The sequence below is a fragment of the Danio rerio genome, chromosome 3 (assembly GCF_049306965.1).
Source record: "Danio rerio strain Tuebingen ecotype United States chromosome 3, GRCz12tu, whole genome shotgun sequence".
Taxonomy (NCBI): Eukaryota; Metazoa; Chordata; class Actinopteri; order Cypriniformes; family Danionidae; genus Danio; species Danio rerio.
In genome coordinates this window covers 61922131-61942550 of record NC_133178.1, presented here as the reverse complement: position 1 = coordinate 61942550, position 20420 = coordinate 61922131, and the positions used below count along the sequence as shown (strand labels likewise).

Genomic DNA, 20420 nt, shown 5'->3' with positions numbered 1-20420 from the left:
TTGAGAACGTCCTCTTTGCTCTTTGTGCATTTTTGTTTCTTTTATAGACTTCAAGCCACTGAAATGGGCTTTGTTTGCACATGTAAGTCAGGTTATCTGATTTTGTTTACACATATTTGATTGGACGGAGCTAGACCATGTGTTCTGTATTGCACAATGCTTGACCCAAATTTCTAGATATTTTCATCAACGAGAATTTGTTGACCTGTTTCGAAGAGTCTCAAGCAAATATGATCAAGTATATTATATGGACTTTTCTGCTTATTCATGTGTCGGCCCAGCGTTGGACTCTGTTTGGTTAGTATACAGAATAAACTTGCAACTGCTTTAAAATTGAATGAATTTCCAATATTGGAACTTTTTGCATGCCTTAAAAGTTGCTAGTCAAACCTTAATTTCACTTGGTTTTGTTTGTTGCTGTTTGAGCACTCTTTCATGAGTCCCTTAAATAAGTTTATGGCATATATGGCAGATGAGCAATCAAAGCCTAAGGGTGTTTTGAGACTGGTTGGAGGTCTTTCCTCGTCTGGCCGTGTGGAGGTCTACCATGATGGACAGTGGGGTACGGTCTGTGATGATGGATGGGATCTGGCCGAAGCGCAGGTGGTGTGTCGTCAGCTGGGTTTTCCTGGAGCCGTATCAGTTGTCTCTGGAGGGCAATATGGTGAAGGTACAAGCACAGCCTGAGGAAGAGAATTTAAATGTTATATGTTGATGTTTCACACTGTTAAACTGCAATGTCATTTTAAATACTGCTTGGACTCTGGGTTAAAAAAAGCATTCAATTTAGAAGTGGGGTTAGTGCTGTTTTTTAAGAAAAACCTGGATATTAAAGGGTCACGAAACACCAAAACACATATTTTGAGCTGTTGACGGTCATATACTGCTGAAGTCAGAATTATTAGCCCCCTTTTGATTTTATTTTATTTTATTTTTTTAATTCCTAAATGATGTTTAACAGAGCAAGGAAATTTTCACAGTATGTCTGATAATATTTTTTTTTTTCTGGAGAAAGTCTTTTTTGCTTTATTTCAGCAAGAATAAAAGCAGTTATTAATTTTTTAAAAAACATTTTTGGGACAAAATTATTTGCCCCTTTAAGCTAATTTTTTTTCGATAATCTACAGAACAAATCATCATTATACATTGACTTGCCTAATTACCCTAACCTGCCTAGTTCACCTTATTAATCTAGTTAAGCCTTTAAATGTCACTCTAAGCTGTATAGAAGTGTCTTGAAAAATACCAAGTAAAATATTATTTACTGTCATCATGTCAAAGATAAAATAAATCTGTTATTAGAAATAAGTTTTTAAAACTATTATGTTTAGAAATGTGCTAAAACAATCTTCCCTCCATTAAACAGAAATTGGTGAAAAAAATAAACATTGGCGTTAATAATTCAGGGGGGCTAATAATTCAACTGTATGTGTCCCACACTGTTAAAAAGACTATTGAGACACATATATATCACCAAAAAGTGAAAGTTGGTTGTTTTTGCGTTATTTAAAGCAAATTTGTTCTTCCGGTTTGAAACGAATTTTTGAAGCTGCGTCACGCCGATTAGATCCTTGTGTGTAATCCAGCGTCTAGACTGGATGTCTGTACTGGCGAGTACAACGTGACATGTTTAGGTCATCAGTGGTCTTTGTTTGTTGATTCAGATGGCAAAGTTAGTTCGTATTATCAGCAGTACTCTTTCAGTTTTTAAAGACAGACCTTAGTCAAAATTATTGAGTTTACAGTACGTTAATATTATAAGATTTTCATTTTGTGACAGGATAGTCTATACACACTAGGTATGGCTCAATAATGTTTTTTTTTTAACGGTTTTACATAATGTATCAACAGGACAACACACAAAGAGGAAGAAATAAGAAGAAAAAAAAATAATAAAATAAATTGGACACCCACCCCCCCACGCCCAAAAAATAAATAAATAAATAAATAAAATAAAAAATTACATAAATAAATGAATAAGTGAGGGACATTTAACATAGTCAACACAATATTATGAATTAACAACAGAGTAAATTCAGTCATTACTATGAGAGTAGTAGTGCACTATTCAGTTTTGAGGAAATCCAGAAAGGGTTGCCAGGCAGTTTGAAATTGCAGATGACATTTGGGCTCCAGGGAACGTATCTTCTCCAGTTGTATGACGTGAGACAATTCATCCAACCAAGCTTTAAAACATGGGGAGTCTAGGGATTTCCAGTTTAATAAAATAGTTTGTTTTTTTTGCAAGAATCCACGATAATCGTTTTTAAGGTATACCGCAGTTTGGAAAAGTCAAGGATTTAAAACCGTCAACATTTTTTGCAATACCGTTCCTAAGGTGTGTGTACGATTTTTTTATTTACATTTTTTTACAGTATCTCCAGCAGAAAAGATATCCAAAGATGCCATTTTTAAATTGTAAAATGTCTGTTTTTTAAACAAATTAAGAGAGCGGAAGTCAATAATTAGTTTAGCTTGACATGTTTACTGTTCCAAAATAATTTAAATGTTTCTCAAAATAAAATCTACTGTGTTTAAAATGAAAAAAGTTTATGTTTTTTACTCAGATATTTTAAAAGAATATATATTAGAGCAGTAATCACAATACCGTGAAACCGTGATATTTTTATCCAAGGTTATCATACCATCAGAATCTTATCCCGGCCCATGTCTAATACACACACATGAGTCTGACGCTACCTACAGAGTGATGAAGTTATCAGGTTTTTTTTCTCCCATACACCGTGTGGTATCAAACATTCCATTAAAACTACACTCTTCCAGCAGTTCCTTGCATTCAATATTTCATTTGTCTCGGGAAGCATGCAGAAATGTTCCTAATTGAAAGTGAAAGTGCCAAACTGCAGTTAAAGTTGACAAACTGATCATTAAGATGGGGCGTTCATGGCCATTTAAGACTTGTAATGGTTTAATATAACATAAATTGAGTCTCACACTGAAATATGTTGTTGAAAATCAATAGAAGATTTATGTTATTTAAAAACATACGCATCTATTGGACAACATATGTTGACATGCAATGCACTCGGTGGTGTCAGTAAGCCACTGCCCGTTTGGCAGTAAATAACAAGTACCAAGTAAGTACAGAAAAAAAAACAATAATACATAAGAATAAATAAAATATTTCTCTGTTTTAATTTGCATTTGAACAAAAAGTGTTCAGTGGCCCACCAGCACAGAGTTTGGGCACCCCTGTAATTGATGATTAGTTGTAAATCTTGGAAAAATAACGAGCAATGTGAAAGAAAACATTATTAAATTGCCTAGGCCTCAGAATTGTGATGATAAGATGTTGTCCTGTTCTATTTTGTTCTGCTCATGCTCTGTTGTACTTTTTAGGCTCCGGTCCAATCTGGCTGGATGATATGATGTGCAAAGGCTCAGAGAGCATATTGTCTGAATGCAGCTTTAAAGGCTGGGGCGTCAATGACTGCACACATAAAGAGGATGCAGGAGTGATCTGCAAGATTGGTAAGACAATGGATCATCAAGAAATAATGTTTGATTGTGTAAATGGATTTGGCCTTTTACTGTTTTCATGTTTTGTGTTGTTAGGATTATTGTATTGCACGATTTATTTAGAGCATATGTAATACTTCTGAATCTCAGAAAAGTGAATATGGGTGCCCTTTAAATGGCTACATCGCATCTCTGCCACTAGATGGGGATGTTTTTGCATGCCCTTTCATAAGTACATTTTTCTAATGATTTATTGTAGTCTCCTGAATTTATTTATAGAAACAGCCATTTTATAATTTTGGTGAAATATTTACATTTATATTTAGTCATTTAGCAGACTCTTTTGTCCATTAAATAAGCTAACAGATGAGGAAAGCATTCAATGATTCAATATGAAGAGGCTATTGGCAAAAAGTGCTACAGAAACAAAGGTTATAATAGTTTTTAGGGTAAAAACAAGAAGTAAGGTAGGTACAAAAACTGGAAAAGGACTTTTTTTTTTTTTAGATGTGCTCAAGTGCCAGCAGAAGTGATAAGTTTTAAGTAGCCAATTGAATGTTACCATTGAATTAGTCATTTAAAGTAAATGAGATGGAACGATTGTGCCACCAGCGAAGAACAGTGACTAAAAAGGTTTCGGAAAGTGACTTAGAGCCTCTCTGTGATAGTGTCACGAGATGGCGCTCACTTAGCAACTGGAGACCCCTGAAGGGAATTTAAGCCTGTTTTATACTTCTGCGTCAAATGATCGGCGTGATCCACGGCGCATGAAACGTGCGTGGCCGTGCATTTATACTTATGCACGCTGTTTCTGTTGCTCTGCAATAACACTTCCGAAACACTAGTTGGCAGTGAGGTGTTTAGTTTCCTCTGTGTCGAGTTTCTTTGCTGCGACGCAGACAGCCACAGCGTAGGGCTGTGCATCAACGTAAAAAAATCAACCTTTAGACTTCAAGAATCAAATAAAGGTAAGAGGGTACAGAGCCAGTGTCTTCTGTAAGCCAGCATCAATGATTTGAACTTGGTGCAAGCTTAAAATGGTAAACAGTGTAAGGAGATGAAGAAAGGCGTGGCATGGGCTCTCTTGGGCATGTTGCAGACCAGAAGAGCTGCAGCCTTCTGGATCATTTGTAAAGCTGTATGGGCACAAGATAGGAGTTTGGCCAGAAAAACATTGCAGTAGTCTCGCTATTTAAACAGAAAAGAAGAAATTTGTGCAGCATGACCATTCAGAAAGGGTCTGATTTTTTGAATGTTGTAAAGTGCAAACCTGCTTGATCATGCTGTGATAATAGTCAATGATCCCAGCTACTATAGGAGTAATAGTCAATGATCCCAGCTACTATAGGAGTAATAGTCAATGATCCCCGCTTCTATAGGAGTAATAGTCAATGATCCCAGCTATTATAGGAGTAATAGTCAATGATCTCAGCTACTATAGGAGTAATAGTCAATGATCCCAGCTACTATAGGAGTAATAGTCAATAGTCAATGATCCCAGCTACTATAGGAGTAATAGTCAATGATCCCAGCTACTATAGGAGTAATAGTCAATGATCCCAGCTACTATAGGAGTGATATTCAATGATCCCAGCTACTATAAGAGTGATAGTCAATGATCCCCGCTACTATAGGAGTGATAGTCAATGATCTCAGCTACTATAGGAGTAATAGTCAATGATCCCAGCTACTATAGGAGTGATAGTCAATGATCCCAGCTACTATAGGAGTGATAGTGAATGATCTCAGGCACTATAGGAGTAATAGTCCATGATCCCAGCTACTATAGGAGTAATAGTCAATGATTCCCGCTTCTATAGGAGTAATAGTCAATGATCCCAGCTATTATAGGAGTAATAGTCAATGATCCCCGCTTCTATAGGAGTAATAGTCAATGATCCCAGCTACTATAGGAGTAATAGTCAATGATCTCAGCTACTATAGGAGTAATAGTCAATGATCTCAGCTACTATAGGAGTAATAGTCAATGATCCCAGCTACTATAGGAGTAATAGTCAATGATCTCAGCTACTATAGGAGTAACAGTCAATGATCTCAGCTATTATAGGAGTAATAGTCAATGATCTCAGCTACTATAGGAGTAATAGTCAATGATCCCAGCTACTATAGGAGTAATAGTCAATGATCCCAGCTACTATAGGAGTAATAGTCAATGATCCCAGCTACTATAGGAGTAATAGTCAATGATCCCAGCTACTATAGGAGTAATAGTCAATGATCCCAGCTACTATAGGAGTAATAGTCAATAATCCCAGCTACTATAGTAGTAACAGTCATGGATCCCAGTTACCATGGGAGTAATAGTCAATGATCCCAGCTACTATAGGAGTAATAGTCAATGATCCCAGCTACTATAGGAGTAATAGTCAATGATCCCAGCTACCATAGGAGTAGTTGTCAATGATCCCAGCTACCATAGGAGTAATAGTCAATGATCCCAGCTGGATGGAGAAATTTGTTGTTTAGCTGAAGTTGCAGGAAAGACCAGAAGGTTTGTTTTGCCAGACTAAGATGATGATCTTTTAAAGATATCAAGCTATCTTCCAGGGAGTGCGAGATTTATGAGAATCCACAGCCACTGAATCTTCTTGTTGAAAGTAGAGTTATGTGTCTATGACATAACAGTGATAAGAAAGACAGTGATTGAATGATGGGTCCCACTGATGTGGTGCAACCAGCTAATCTCTCCTCTCCAGGTTACCCTGTAAGATCTGCAGGTGAGGTAAGACTCAGACCATCATAGTGGGGTTCCTGTGATATCCACTGAGAGAGAGTGGACGGTAGAATCTGAAGATTTACCCCAGGGGTCACCAAACCTGTTCCTGGGGGGCTGGTGTCCTACAGATTTTTGGCCCCAACCCTAATCAAACACACATGAGCAAGCTAATCAAAGTCTTACTAGGTATATTTCATCCAGGCAGGTGTGTTGAAGCAAGTTGAAGTTTAACCCTGCAGGTACACTGGCCCTTCAGGACAGAGATTGGTGACCCCTGATTTACCCTATCAAAAGCAGGAGACAGGTCCAGTAAATCAGAATTGATCATTTGGAACCCATTTCAACAATCTGCAGGGGTTCAGGGGCTGATAGTAGCGCTGTCTCAGGAGAATAGATACTTTTGAAGCATGATTGGTTGGTGTACAGAAGGTTATTCCGAGCAAGAAGTTGTAAACCTGTTCGATAACAAACCTCTTCAAGTGTTTTGGCTATGGAAAGGAGGACAACCAGTCTAAGGTTTCCTAGGCATTGGGGTTACCTGATAAAATTAATTTCTTATATGTGTTTTCCTCAATGGACTATAATCATTCATTTGATGCAGGTGTGCACATTGACTTCACACTATTCAACACTATTATGCTGTGTTAACACCAGACACGGAACGCGTGGATAAATTGCGCTATTCATGCATAGCCGCGTGAACATAGGAATTTACTCACTTCATTCGCGCGTCAAACCCCGCTTCATTCGCAGAACAGACGCGGATTCGTGTGATGAGCAGAGCTTCTGTCTGCCCGGTGACTCTAGCTTCATTGCTAAATGGCTAACATGGATTTTATTAAGAAAATATCAGTGTTTATTTACTTTATAAAGGCTGAAAAACCACGTCGATACATTTAGGGCTGTGTCTGAGTCCACTAGATCCTTTCAGAGGTGCATCCAGCTCTATGAGCTCATAAACTCCTCCAGAAACTTAACTTGGATGATGGAGGCTTTCACCGGTGCTTCTGACTGAGCCGAGCCCAGTTAGATGAACTTTCTGTCGGTGTCGGCTGGAGGATTTCCCCCGGGAAACCAACAACAGGTGTATATCACAATCACGCCCCCACAAGAGCAAGCTCCTGATTGGTAAATGCGGTGCGAATGTCCACAGAAGTTCCGATTTTCAATTTCGAGCGATTCACGCGAAACGTGTGTTAAGCACTTCAAACGTTCAAAACGCTCAATCCGCGCTGCACCATTTGCACGTATCGCACCATTCGCACCGCGTAATTCGCGTCATTCACGCCGCACCATTCACACGTATTCTATTAGCGCCATTCTATTAGCGCGTTTGCATTGACTTAACATGTAAATCACTTGAGGCAGTGGCGCAGTGGGTAGCACATTCGCCTCACAGCAAGAAGGTCGCTGGGCTGCTGGTTCTAACCTCGGCTCAGTTGGTGTTTCTGTGTGGAGTTTGCATGTCTGCAAGTTTCCTCTGAGTGCTCCGGTTTCCCCCACAGTCCAAAGACATGCGGTACAGGTGAATTGGGTAGGCTAAATTGTCTGTAGTGTATGTATGTATGTGCATGTGTGGATGTTTCCCAGAGATGGGTTGCGTCTGGAAGGGCATCCGCTGTGTAAAAACTTGCTGGATAAGTTGGCGGTTCATTCCGCTGTGGCGAACCTGGATTAATAAAGGGACTAAGCTGACAAGAAAATAAATGAATGTAAATCACTTGATGTGTGTTCTGTGAAGTTTGTTATGGACTCCCTGTGTCATGTTTACCTCTAGTTTATTGTAGACATGCAAAAGACTAATTGGTCAGACGCCAAATATAAATATGCACAGAAGTTCCCGTATAACCTGCATTTCTGTTAATTATGTCTATTTGCATTTTCTTTTCAGGTACAAACACAACCAGCAATCGTCAGATCTCTGTGGATAACAGTCTGGGATTGTCAGATGATCTCGGTCTTCTGTTTGACAGTGAAGATGGTTGTGATTTCACCATTACTGTACGAGATCTCAGTGAAGAGGCTGAATTGAATTTTTGTGTACACCGTGTGATCCTCATGATTTATCCAGAGCTAAACATAACAAGCAACTCTAGAAACCTCACAGTGGACATCAACCTGACATGCCACTCTCATGCCTCTGCTTTCGTCAGGTAACTCGAAAGTCTGTTATTAATAGGATGAACTGAAATCTAATGTTATGGATCTAGTTTAAAATTAAACAAAAGACTCTTTCGTTTATTCGAACAAGTTTGCAATGTTAAGAGAAAAGTTTCATTTTGTATTAAATGATCAGTGAGAGCAACCCCTTTGCATATCTTAAAATTGAAGATTCAAACACAAAAACATCCATTGTTTATGGCACAATGACTGAATTTTCTCAATCTTTAAAAATGTATAAAGTTTAGCTGTTAAAATGAGCATGAATTGATTCAAATCATTTCACACACAGATGCAAAAGTGTATATTTCACAAATTATTGGCAACACTGGTTCTCAATCATCCAGCCATATGGCTATAAGATGTTGAGCTACTGGATTATTTGCTAGAGACACCTTTAATTACACCTCAAAGGCCAGTGATGCATGCTGATGTACCCACAGAAACGAAATTATATTGTATGTATATTACCATTACCATTATTCCGCAGCTCTTCACCACTCCTTTGAAACACTACCTTGCTAAATTGACAAAAAAAAAAAATATATTTCAATTCATCTTTATTTCACTTTTACAATGTAGATTGTGTCAAATCAGCTTCACATAGAAGATCATAGTGAATTGAAACAGTATAAGTTCAGTTTTCAGAGTTTAAGTTCAGTTCAGTGTGGTTTAATATTCACTGCTGAGAGTCGAAACACTGAAGAGCAAATCCATCGATGCGCAGCTCTACAAGTCCCGAACCATGCAAGACAGTGGCGACAGCGGCGAGGAAATAACTTCACCAATTGGTGAAAGTGAAGGATAAAAACCTTGAGAGAAACCAGGCTCAGTTGGGTACGACCATTTCTCCTATGGCCTATGGCATCTTGCTCTTGTCTTTTTGTGTGTGGTTGATTATTAACAGAGAAGGACAAATAAGTCTGGTGGTTTTAGGTGGTTAGGGTTGTGGCGAGATGGATGCTTTTTATTGTTTATTTTTCTCAAGTGCCACTAGGGGGCGCTGCTCCGACCGGTCCTTCCTATCGCTTCCAGACAATACTTCCGGGGGTCGGGAGGAAGCGGAAGGGCAGGTAAACAATCGGAGATTATAAAAGAGGAAGAAAAGGCCAGAGAAGGGGCTTCTGGTTGTTTTGGTGTCGGGTATTTGGTGGCAAGAATTGGAGAAAGAGGAGAAGAACGGTGTAAGGTGGAGAGCTTGTTGGTTTCAATGACTGTGTGAGGAAAAAACTGAGGGGTGGAAGCAATTCGTGGACGTGGTGACCAGGCGATCTCTAGTATTGTGTGCGAGGGGTCTGAAATTCTGATGGGAAAAGTGGACCTGTGCAGAACGGATTCGGTGTCCCTGGGTCAGTAACTTTTGTCCATTTGCATCCATTCATACACCCACACATTCCACACACACATTACAACGTTATCACATAGGCTTTCTTTACATTTTTTCCCTCTCTTGTTTCCAGTCGATCAGCCACACATTATTATTGTTTGTTTGTTTGTTTGTTTGTTTGTTTTCTTTTGGGTTATCTAAACATTATTATTGAAGTGTTTGAATTGTTTGTTTGATGTTTCCTTTTGTTACCTAAGAAGTGCTAATTTTGACTATGATCTATGACTGAACAGTGATTAAAAGTATATATTTTGATTTTGAAAACCTTTTTGTTGTACTGCTTGTTAAAAATATACCAGTTAATTTAATTTAAAGTGTGTGTTGGGTAATCTTTATTTTCTTCTCTTTGTGTGTATGGTGGTTAAGTGTTTGCCGCGGCTATCCAGGGTTTTAATTTAATTTTTGGCAAGTTAATCTTGTCTGGCGCCCAAAGATTTATTAATTTTGGTAACTATTTATTTTTTTTTTTTTGTTTGAGGTCCGCTGGCAGTGGGATTAAGGGACGTGTGAAAGTCAGGTAGTGCAGTACCCACGTGGACCAGCGGTTGAGCGTTCGGCTGCGGTGCAGGAAGTCCCGTGTTCGAATCCCGCGGAGTTCAGTTTTTGAGATTTGAATTATTATTTTTTTTTCTTATTATAAACTGTATATAAGATTTATTTATTACAAACAACCACCGTCACATAAGTGGCGCCCGAACAGGGACCCTGAACACTTAAAAAAAAAAAAAAAAAAAAAAAAAAAAAAAAAAAAAACTGAACACTTTAAAAGACATTGAACACCATTGAAACCTTACTTTATTTTGGGAAATTTTGAACTTTGAAACTCATTTGAATTGTTTGACTGATTTCAGTTGACAACAACCTTTTTGACTTTTTGAACTGTTTTGCTTTACTGACAAAGACTTTGGAAAAAAAAAACAATTTTGTTAAAAAAAAAAAAAAAAAAGTTGTTATAGAACATTTGTGTCATTGTACAGGAATTGTACTGATTTTGTATACCTTGTGAATTTGGTACTTGTGGTACTTTTGACATCTCTCTCTCTATATATATATTTTTTGTGACCACATTGCTTAAAAAGTCAACATTTTCTTTTTTGATTTTTATTTTTTCAAAACCCTTAGATTGCACTCATACACACTATAAACATGGCCAACGTCAGTCCTTCCCCTTCAACTTCCGTGGATATTGATCCACCTGATATAGCCACTCCAGTTTGGCCACCAGTGCAGCAAAGACAGTTCTCATCACCTTCCAACATTCCCACATACCACTCCACACCCACTCAGTTAGACCCTTATGGAAGGACTCAAGTGCATTTCCACACCACCACTCCAGGTGTTACTTCTACAGTTCAACCTGACCCAATGCAACTGTGCACAAGTGCATCCATGGTAGAATCACCGCCCTCCACAGCAACCCAGCATGCTCTTCCTGGATACCTCCCTACACCTGGAAGAGAAATTCATCAACTTACTGCTCATGTACAAGGAAACTGGGATCGTGTATTTGACTGTCTGAAACGGCAAGATAAAGCTGTGAAGGAACTCACTGAAAAATCGGCTAAATCTTTTTCCCTGCATGAAGCAAAGCTTGCAAAAATGGAATCCACCTATCAGCAACTCCTGAACACATTAACTGCACAACGAAAAGATGACACAGAGACAGCGGATCAACTCACTAAAGCTGTGAAGGTGATGGTGACACAAGAAATCCAAAGGAGTGAAAGTACCTTAATTTCAGAGATTCGCTTCATGGTGGAACAAGCTCAGTTGGAATTGCAGAAGGATATTCAAGCTACCAAGGAACACTCGGACAAGAATTTTGAACGCCTTTCCAGTGATCTAAATCACTGCAGCACTGAAATTAATGCCATAAAAAACCAACTTGACAATCTTCAAACAGAAATAAGTGATTTCATCCCACCTATAAAGCAAGTGTCTGATCCTCCAAGCAGTGCACCTGTATCCGTTTCAACACAGTCTTCATCTTCAGTGACTGCTCCAATGCCTTTTCAAACACCTATTATAAAAAGTGATCATTTAAAGTTAACTTTTCCAACGTTTGGAAGACCTTCGGATGATGCTGATCCACTGCTATATGTAACACGCTGCAAAGATTTCCTGGCCTTACACCCTCTAGATGATCCAGACATCCTAGCTACCTTCCGCACTGTCCTGTACGGTACAGCCCGGGATTGGTGGGAAGTGGCTCGCTCTGCTATTTCCACATGGAGTGAGTTTGAAACTGCTTTTCTCTCAGCTTTCCTTTCAGAAGACTATGAGGATGAGCTGGCAGAGAGGGTTAGAACTAGAACACAAGCAGAGAAAGAGTCAATTAGAGACTTTGCTTTTACATACAGAGCAATGTGTAAACGATGGAAGCCCACACTAACTGAGAGTGAATTAGTAAAAATGATTCTAAAAAACATAAAACCTCACCTAGCCAGCCAACTTCGAAGCCGTGTCCATACAGTGGATGAGTTGGTTAAACTGGGCCTTCAGCTTGAGAAGGATTATGTTCAGCAGTTACATTATGTAGAACATGTGACTCAACCCTCACCACAAAGAATTGCCCCCAACCGAGTTGAGAAACCTCCAGTTTTGTGTTGGAGATGCAAAGGTCTGCATCCACCAGGTAGTTGTCCTCACTATTCCTCCTCTGTGCAAACCACTCAATCATCTAGTCACCCTCCTCCTACAGGAAATAAACGTCATTTTCAGACCCAAAAGCACGGAGGTAATCCATCAAACAATGCCATGTCTATTACACTTCCTTCAAAGCCATTACCCAAGTCGACTGTTACTAAATCTGTGGTCATACCACAACAGCTGATAGTTCCAATTTACATTGGGGCTTGGAGAGGAAAAGCCATATTGGATACGGGTGCCAGTTACACTTTACTCCATGAGAGTTTGTGGAAGGAGATCGATCCCCAAGCCAGCCTCCATCCCTGGACACTTGGCCCACTCTATCTGGCCAATGGAGAAGCCGAAGTTCCTTTAGGATGGACGAATTTTGAAATCATATTGCATAACAAAGTTTTTCCTACTCAAGCTGCCATTCTCACTCCAAAAGCCTTGGCTTACTCTGTAGTCTTGGGTTTAGATTTCATTTATTCAAGTGGTCTACAGATTAATGTAGTTGACCAGACATACTCTTTTAAGTCCAACCCTAATGAAGAGTACCCTTTTCAACCTGGACATGCTAGTGTTCCTGTGGGAAGATCCCAACATTTGAACAAAAATGCACAAACCCAACATTCAAGTAAGACACTATCTCTGCTCAGCTCTATTCCTCCACCATTACCTTTTCCAGTAGTATCCCAACTTGCACCCAGTAGTGATGATCAAGCTCTGATTGAGATGGCTGTTGCCGAAGCACACTTACCACTAGAACGTAAGCCACAGTTACTTCATCTTCTCCAGTCAAACCCAAAAGTCTGTACTCTTCAGCTTGGAAGAACCACTGTTCTTCAACATTGCATTTACACCACTCACCCAGTACCCGTTAAGCAACGTCCTTATCGGTTGACACCTGGAAAACAAGCCATAGTAGAGGAACAGATTGAAGAGATGCTAAAGGCTGGTGTCATCGAACAGTCTTGTTCTCCATGGGCATCTCCAGTAGTTCTTGTTCCTAAGAAAGACAACAGTCTTAGGTTCTGTGTGGACTACAGAAAATTAAATGCGATGACAGAAAGTGATGCTTATCCAATACCTAACATCACAGAGATTTTAGAGTCTCTTTCTGGAGCATCCACATTCTCATCCTTGGACCTCAACTGTGGATTTTGGCAGGTACCAATGGATGACAAAAGCAAGTTGATGACTGCATTCATCACCTCTAGAGGGTTATATCATTTCAATGTTATGCCCTTTGGACTGAAAAATGCTCCTGCTACCTTCCAACGTTTGATGGAAATCGTCCTGAGAGATTTACTTGGGAAAATTTGCTACGTCTATATTGACGACATTGTCATTTACTCACCCACCTTGACCCAACATCTTCACGACATCCAGACCATCTTGGAGAGACTGGAAAAAGCAGGTCTAACCCTAAACCTAAAAAAATGTTCCTTTTGCCTACCTGAAATTACCTTTCTAGGACACGTAGTGAGTCACCAAGGAGTTGCAGCTGACCCCAAGAAGGTGGAGGTCATTCACGCTTACCCAGTCCCACAAAACCTTAAGGATGTTCAGCGATTCTTAGGACTGGCAGGATGGTATCACCGTTTTGTACCAAATTTTTCACGCATTGCTGAACCACTGAATAATCTGAAAAAGAAAGGACGACAATTCAAGTGGGATTCACTATGCCAGCAAGCATTTGAGAATCTAAAGTTCTGTCTTACCACACCTCCCATCCTGGGCCATCCAGATCTTAACATACCTTTTACTGTGTATACTGATGCCAGTGACTCAGGACTAGGGGCTGTTTTGACCCAGCGTAAAGAGCAGGGTGGCGAAGAAGTGATTGCTTATGCCAGTAGAACCTTGACTAAGGCAGAAGTGAATTACTCCACCACGGAGAAAGAGTGTCTGGCTGTGGTGTGGGCTTTAGACAAGTGGCAACACTACCTGGAACCTAGAATGTTTACAGTGGTTACAGACCATTCCGCTCTGCAATGGGTCATGAATTCCACCAAACCAGCCAGTCGACTCATGAGATGGGCCTTGCGCTTGCAACGCTATGATTTTGTGATCGAGTACAGAAAAGGACGGCTGAATGTTGCTCCTGATGCGTTGTCCCGTATGTATTCCATGCCAGGCTGTAACTTGTACACCACGGAAAAGGATCTGCCTGATTTCCCTGTCACCCCACAAACCATCTGGGAGGAACAACATCAAGACACAGACATTATGAAGATCTTTCAAGCTCTGGCCAAAAATGAGCAACAGGAACAAGCCCAGTACACTGTGTTGGAAGACAAGCTGTATCACATCACCCACCTAGCAGATGAAACTGTTCACTACAAAGTAGTCATTCCATCTACTCTTAGACCAACAGTACTGGAATGGTACCATGATACTCCCTTAAGCGGACACTTGGGAATTTACAAGACGTACAAGCGTATACAAGATGTTGCTTATTGGCCAGGAATGTGGACAGACATAAAAAAATATGTCAAAAATTGTGCCAAATGTCAAGTCACCAAATGGGATAACCGGAAACCTGCTGGCAAGTTACAACAAGTTACAACATCACGACCAAATGAGATGTGGGGAGTGGATATAATGGGTCCAATGCCGAAGTCTGGAAAACAAAATGAGTACTTACTCGTATTTGTCGACTATTTCTCCAAATGGGTTGAACTGTTTCCCATGCGGCATGCCACAGCACAGACCATTGCCACCATACTAAGACAAGAAATGTTGACTCGGTGGGGAGTCCCTGACTTCATATTGTCAGACAGAGGAGCGCAGTTTGTTTCTTCTTTATTCACAGAGCTGTGTGGAAAATGGAACATCACTCCAAAACTTACCACTGCTTATCACCCACAGACCAACATGACAGAAAGAGTGAATCGCACTCTGAAGTCTATGATTGCAGGGTTTGTGGAGGACAACCACAAGACCTGGGATACATATTTACCAGAGTTACGTTTTGCTTTAAATTCTGCAATACAGGAATCCATTGGGATGACGCCTGCCGAACTTCACCTAGGTCGGAAAATCCACAGTCCCATGGATAAACTGCTGCACAGACGTGATCTCTCACCAACCAAGCCTGCATACGACATGGTACACAAAATAATACAGTTACAAAGGCAAGCCAAAGAAAATTACACAAAAGCTCAAAAACGGCAGTTAAGGAGCTATGACAAGAACAGAAGAGACGTGTTCTTCAGAGAAAGAGAGCGTGTATGGGTCCGTAATTTTCCCATCTCTAGTGCACAACATCACTTCAGTGCTAAACTAGCTCCAAAGTGGAAAGGACCATACCGCATTATCCAGCAGCTAGGTCCTGTGAACTACCAGGTATCTCTTGAAGACACTGGTGAGGATGTGAGAAATGTTCATGTGTGTAATCTTAAACCATGTTTTCCCACGGCAGAGGAGCTGGAAGCAAGGGAGAAAAATTGCACAAAGATCCTCCCACAGCAGGATCAAAAAAGATTTTAAAAATGTAAATCCTCGTGAGCATTGAACAACATGGGTTGTTCTCACGAAGGGGGGGAGAGTGTGGCGAGATGGATGCTTTTTATTGTTTATTTTTCTCAAGTGCCACTAGGGGGCGCTGCTCCGACCGGTCCTTCCTATCGCTTCCAGACAATACTTCCGGGGGTCGGGAGGAAGCGGAAGGGCAGGTAAACAATCGGAGATTATAAAAGAGGAAGAAAAGGCCAGAGAAGGGGCTTCTGGTTGTTTTGGTGTCGGGTATTTAGTGGCAAGAATTGGAGAAAGAGGAGAAGAACGGTGTAAGGTGGAGAGCTTGTTGGTTTCAATGACTGTGTGAGGAAAAAACTGAGGGGTGGAAGCAATTCGTGGACGTGGTGACCAGGCGATCTCTAGTATTGTGTGCGAGGGGTCTGAAATTCTGATGGGAAAAGTGGACCTGTGCAGAACGGATTCGGTGTCCCTGGGTCAGTAACTTTTGTCCATTTGCATCCATTCATACACCCACACATTCCACACACACATTACAACGTTATCACATAGGCTTTCTTTACATTTTTTCCCTCTCTTGTTTCCAGTCGATCAGCCACACATTATTATTGTTTGTTTGTTTGTTTGTTTGTTTGTTTGTTTTCTTTTGGGTTATCTAAACATTATTATTGAAGTGTTTGAATTGTTTGTTTGATGTTTCCTTTTGTTACCTAAGAAGTGCTAATTTTGACTATGATCTATGACTGAACAGTGATTAAAAGTATATATTTTGATTTTGAAAACCTTTTTGTTGTACTGCTTGTTAAAAATATACCAGTTAATTTAATTTAAAGTGTGTGTTGGGTAATCTTTATTTTCTTCTCTTTGTGTGTATGGTGGTTAAGTGTTTGCCGCGGCTATCCAGGGTTTTAATTTAATTTTTGGCAAGTTAATCTTGTCTGGCGCCCAAAGATTTATTAATTTTGGTAACTATTTATTTTTTTTTTTTGTTTGAGGTCCGCTGGCAGTGGGATTAAGGGACGTGTGAAAGTCAGGTAGTGCAGTACCCACGTGGACCAGCGGTTGAGCGTTCGGCTGCGGTGCAGGAAGTCCCGTGTTCGAATCCCGCGGAGTTCAGTTTTTGAGATTTGAATTATTATTTTTTTTTCTTATTATAAACTGTATATAAGATTTATTTATTACAAACAACCACCGTCACAGGGTTAGTCACTCATCCCACTTGACTCTGTTACGTAAATGCAAGCAAGTAACTGTTTCTTCAGTACTCTCTGAAGTGGCAGGTAGAAGAAAAGCAATGGAGGATTCTTCATGGATTTGTACCAAAGGGCGGCAAGGAAGTTGTAAGTGGAGTAGCCAACCACTTTTTAAATACAAAATAGCTCTCTCCTCAGCAGGTTCTGTTTCTTCTCAGTGTTAACATGCCTGCTGCTCAATCTGGAATGTGTAATGGATTTTAAGTGTTTGTGACAAAAAGTCTCTTTACCAAGCAAATTAAACAGAACCGTACGGTTCTCCAGGGGTTAATGAGGATCCATGTTGTGTGCCTTAAATGAATGCAGCTCTATCAGATTTTTGTTGTTTGTGTTCTGCTGACGGAAGGAGGAGCCAGACAGGAACCCAGAGATCATCCATGACAAAGCCCATTGTGTAGTTGAGGGAATAGGAGATGAACAGCCAGGGTGACAGCCAAGGCAGAGGCTGAGGGCCGATGTGGAGCCAAGGGGAAGGAATAGCCCAATGGTACCAGGAAGCAAGAAGGGGACAAGCCACGGCTAGAGAAGTCCAGAGGTGGATGCAGGTGCACAACTGACCAAGGTGGAGCCGAAGAGAAGAGGAAGCCTGATGGAGCTGGTGAGCCACAAATAAAGACAAGGGAGTATGGAGCCAATAGGTTGAAGGGCCAAGATGCAGACAGGGGGAGTGCACTGGTGACTAGAAGTCCCAAGAATAATCATTACCAGAAGGTGAAGTTGGCTGAGGCTGAGATGAGGGGGTTATAGGGGCCAGTAGAGACAGGGCTGGATGACGGTGGTGATGAAGGTGGTGAAATCACCAGAAAAATGAAGTTCTTAGTGTGGCCTTTGAGGGACTGATCTCCATGCTACATGCAAAAAAAATCTAATGGAGGATATCCAAAATAAAAGCAGCAAATCCTTTTTTTCTGTCTGGTCTTTGTCACAGAAGGTGATTGGGAACAAACATCATGCCACACATCACCACCACAATCATGACAAAGTGTTGTCACACTATGTTTAATGCCAATGAGTATACGTTACTCTTGAACTCTTTGGGGGGAAACTTATTATCCCCTACCCTACTCAAAACCCTGCTCTACTTATCGAGAAAGCGGGAAGCCAGTGAAGTAAGGGCAGTAATTACACATTGATGTAATATGTTCTCACTCTATCATGTAAATAACAAACATACAAACTAACAATGACAAGAAACAGAACAAATGGGGACGCAAAACAGGAACAACACATGGCAGGGGTCTGTGGAAGCATAAGAATTATTCTGACTGTTGTATATAATGTAACACTCATTGTCAGAGTACACAGACACTAATATTATCTTCTTTTTTTGCTTAGATATTTATACACTCGTCAGATTGATGTATCCACAACATCCGCTCAGTGTCTCCATCAGCTGGCGTTCATCTTTGGAGTGAAGAAGCTCATGGAGGATGTTGGCAGGGTCTTAACTGCACTCATTCCTGAAGACAACACCTTCCAGACGCAGGTGTCAATGTACGAGTATGGCGTGCGCACAGGTGACCTTGTCCTCCAGGAGAACGTTCTCCAGTATCTTTCCTGGAACTGCGAGTTCCTCATAAGCTCTCCAGTGTGGAGCACCGTCTCCTTTGACATGATGGATGCTCTGCTGCAGCGCTCAGACCTGATTGTGGAGGACGAAGCTTTACTTCTTGAAGCTCTGGAAAGATGGATCCAAGACATGGGTGACAAGATTAGTTCAGAAAAGCAGGTCAGCCTCCTGAATCACATCCGCTTCCTCTTAATCCCAGTAGATAAACTCTATGACATGCAATTTTCCTCAAGTGCTCTCCGTCAGAGTAATGAGACACTGTATCTGACTGGACTGCTCAGAGGATTTCAGTTCAACGCTCTTCCCTTCTCTAAGATCAGGAAGCAAATAGATAACACAAGTAGTGAGTTTCTACCTAGAATCTACACAGGAGATGAGTGGAGTGTATGCATCAATGACACAACTGTCAGTAACCCGTATTATAATTACAGAAACAATAGAATCAAGTCTTTTTCCACTCCTGCACATCCTAGTGTTCTATACAAAGATCAGAAGGTCCAGTGGCAAGCCCAAGTTTTTCTTACTGGCCAGGAATGCTCTAACTCTGGTATTTTGTGTAATACTTTGCCTGTTGCAAAGTTTTTTGGATATGGCAATCTGTACAGTTACTCCAGCACCATTCGCTACAACAGCAGGTTGGTTCTTACCTGTAAAAATCAGAATAATGTCTTCCATGTGCAAGAATTTAAAAACGACATGGCAGTGATTCCAACTAACAGCAGTATGGGTCTGCCGAACCCCTGTCCAGATGACTACAGCTTCAGATTTGTTGTCCGTCCACAGTATATATGAATGCTCTGAGATTTGCTTTCCTACCATCATTTTAATATTCATTTAAATTTAGTTCAATCAAATCCACTAAATTCAATGAAGTCTCCTTTTTTAAAAGTTGTTGTTATTCATTATCGAGTGGCATTTGTCATTTGTTTCAGATGGTTTTAAACCTTTCCTTTCAATATATCAGAAATAAAATGGCTTAACTTTAAACAGCTACATCAATGATAAAATAAAAATACAGTTTTGATTCGAGTGTGAGATCTTTTACTGTTTGATGTTAAGAAATGTAATTTTCAAAACTAATAAAATGATTAGGGTGTCACGGTGGCACAGTGGGTAGCACGATCGCCTCACAGCAAGAAGATCGCTGATTTAAGCCCCAGCTGGGTCAGTTGGCATTTCAATGTAGAGTTTGCATGTTCCTCCCATGTTCACGTGGGTTTCCTCCGGGTGCTCTGGTTTCCCCACAGTCCAAAGACATGTACTATAGGTGAATTGAATAAGTTAAATTGGCCATAGTGTATGTGTGTGAATGCGAGAGTGTATGGGTGTTTCCCAGTTTTGGGTTGTGACTGGAGAGGCATCAGATGCGTAAAACATTTGCTGGATAAGTTGAGTGGCGTTTTAATTTATTAAAATTTCATGCACTTCATTATCGCATTAGGCTCTCTGTTGGTAATCATGTGCACTCTCCACTTAGTTGAAGCACAAGGCATTGTGTTTATATTCAAATAAGCTGTAGGAATAATTCTCTCATTATTTTTGAGACAATAGCTGCGTCCAAAACTTAAGTTAATTGACTTAAGTTAAAAAACATTTTTCTTAAGTCTTCAGTAAAGCCACTAGAGCAGGATGGCCAACCCTGTTCCTGGAGATCAACCTTGCTGCAGATTTCAGTTGCTACCCATATCAAACACACCTGAACCAATTAATTAGGACCTGAACACC

General features: G+C 40.4%; 1 protein-coding gene across 1 annotated transcript; it reads left to right on the top strand.

The window, feature by feature from the left end:
* Positions 1-176: 176 nt before the first annotated feature.
* On the top strand, positions 177-19724 carry lgals3bp.2 (galectin 3 binding protein, tandem duplicate 2). Its single transcript, NM_001017658.1, is given in 5 exon segments — positions 177-297; positions 473-670; positions 3361-3492; positions 8109-8370; positions 18461-19724. Coding segments are annotated over 5 exon segments (1686 nt in total). The 5' UTR covers positions 177-230; the 3' UTR covers positions 19488-19724.
* The last annotated feature ends 696 nt before the right edge of the window (positions 19725-20420 follow it).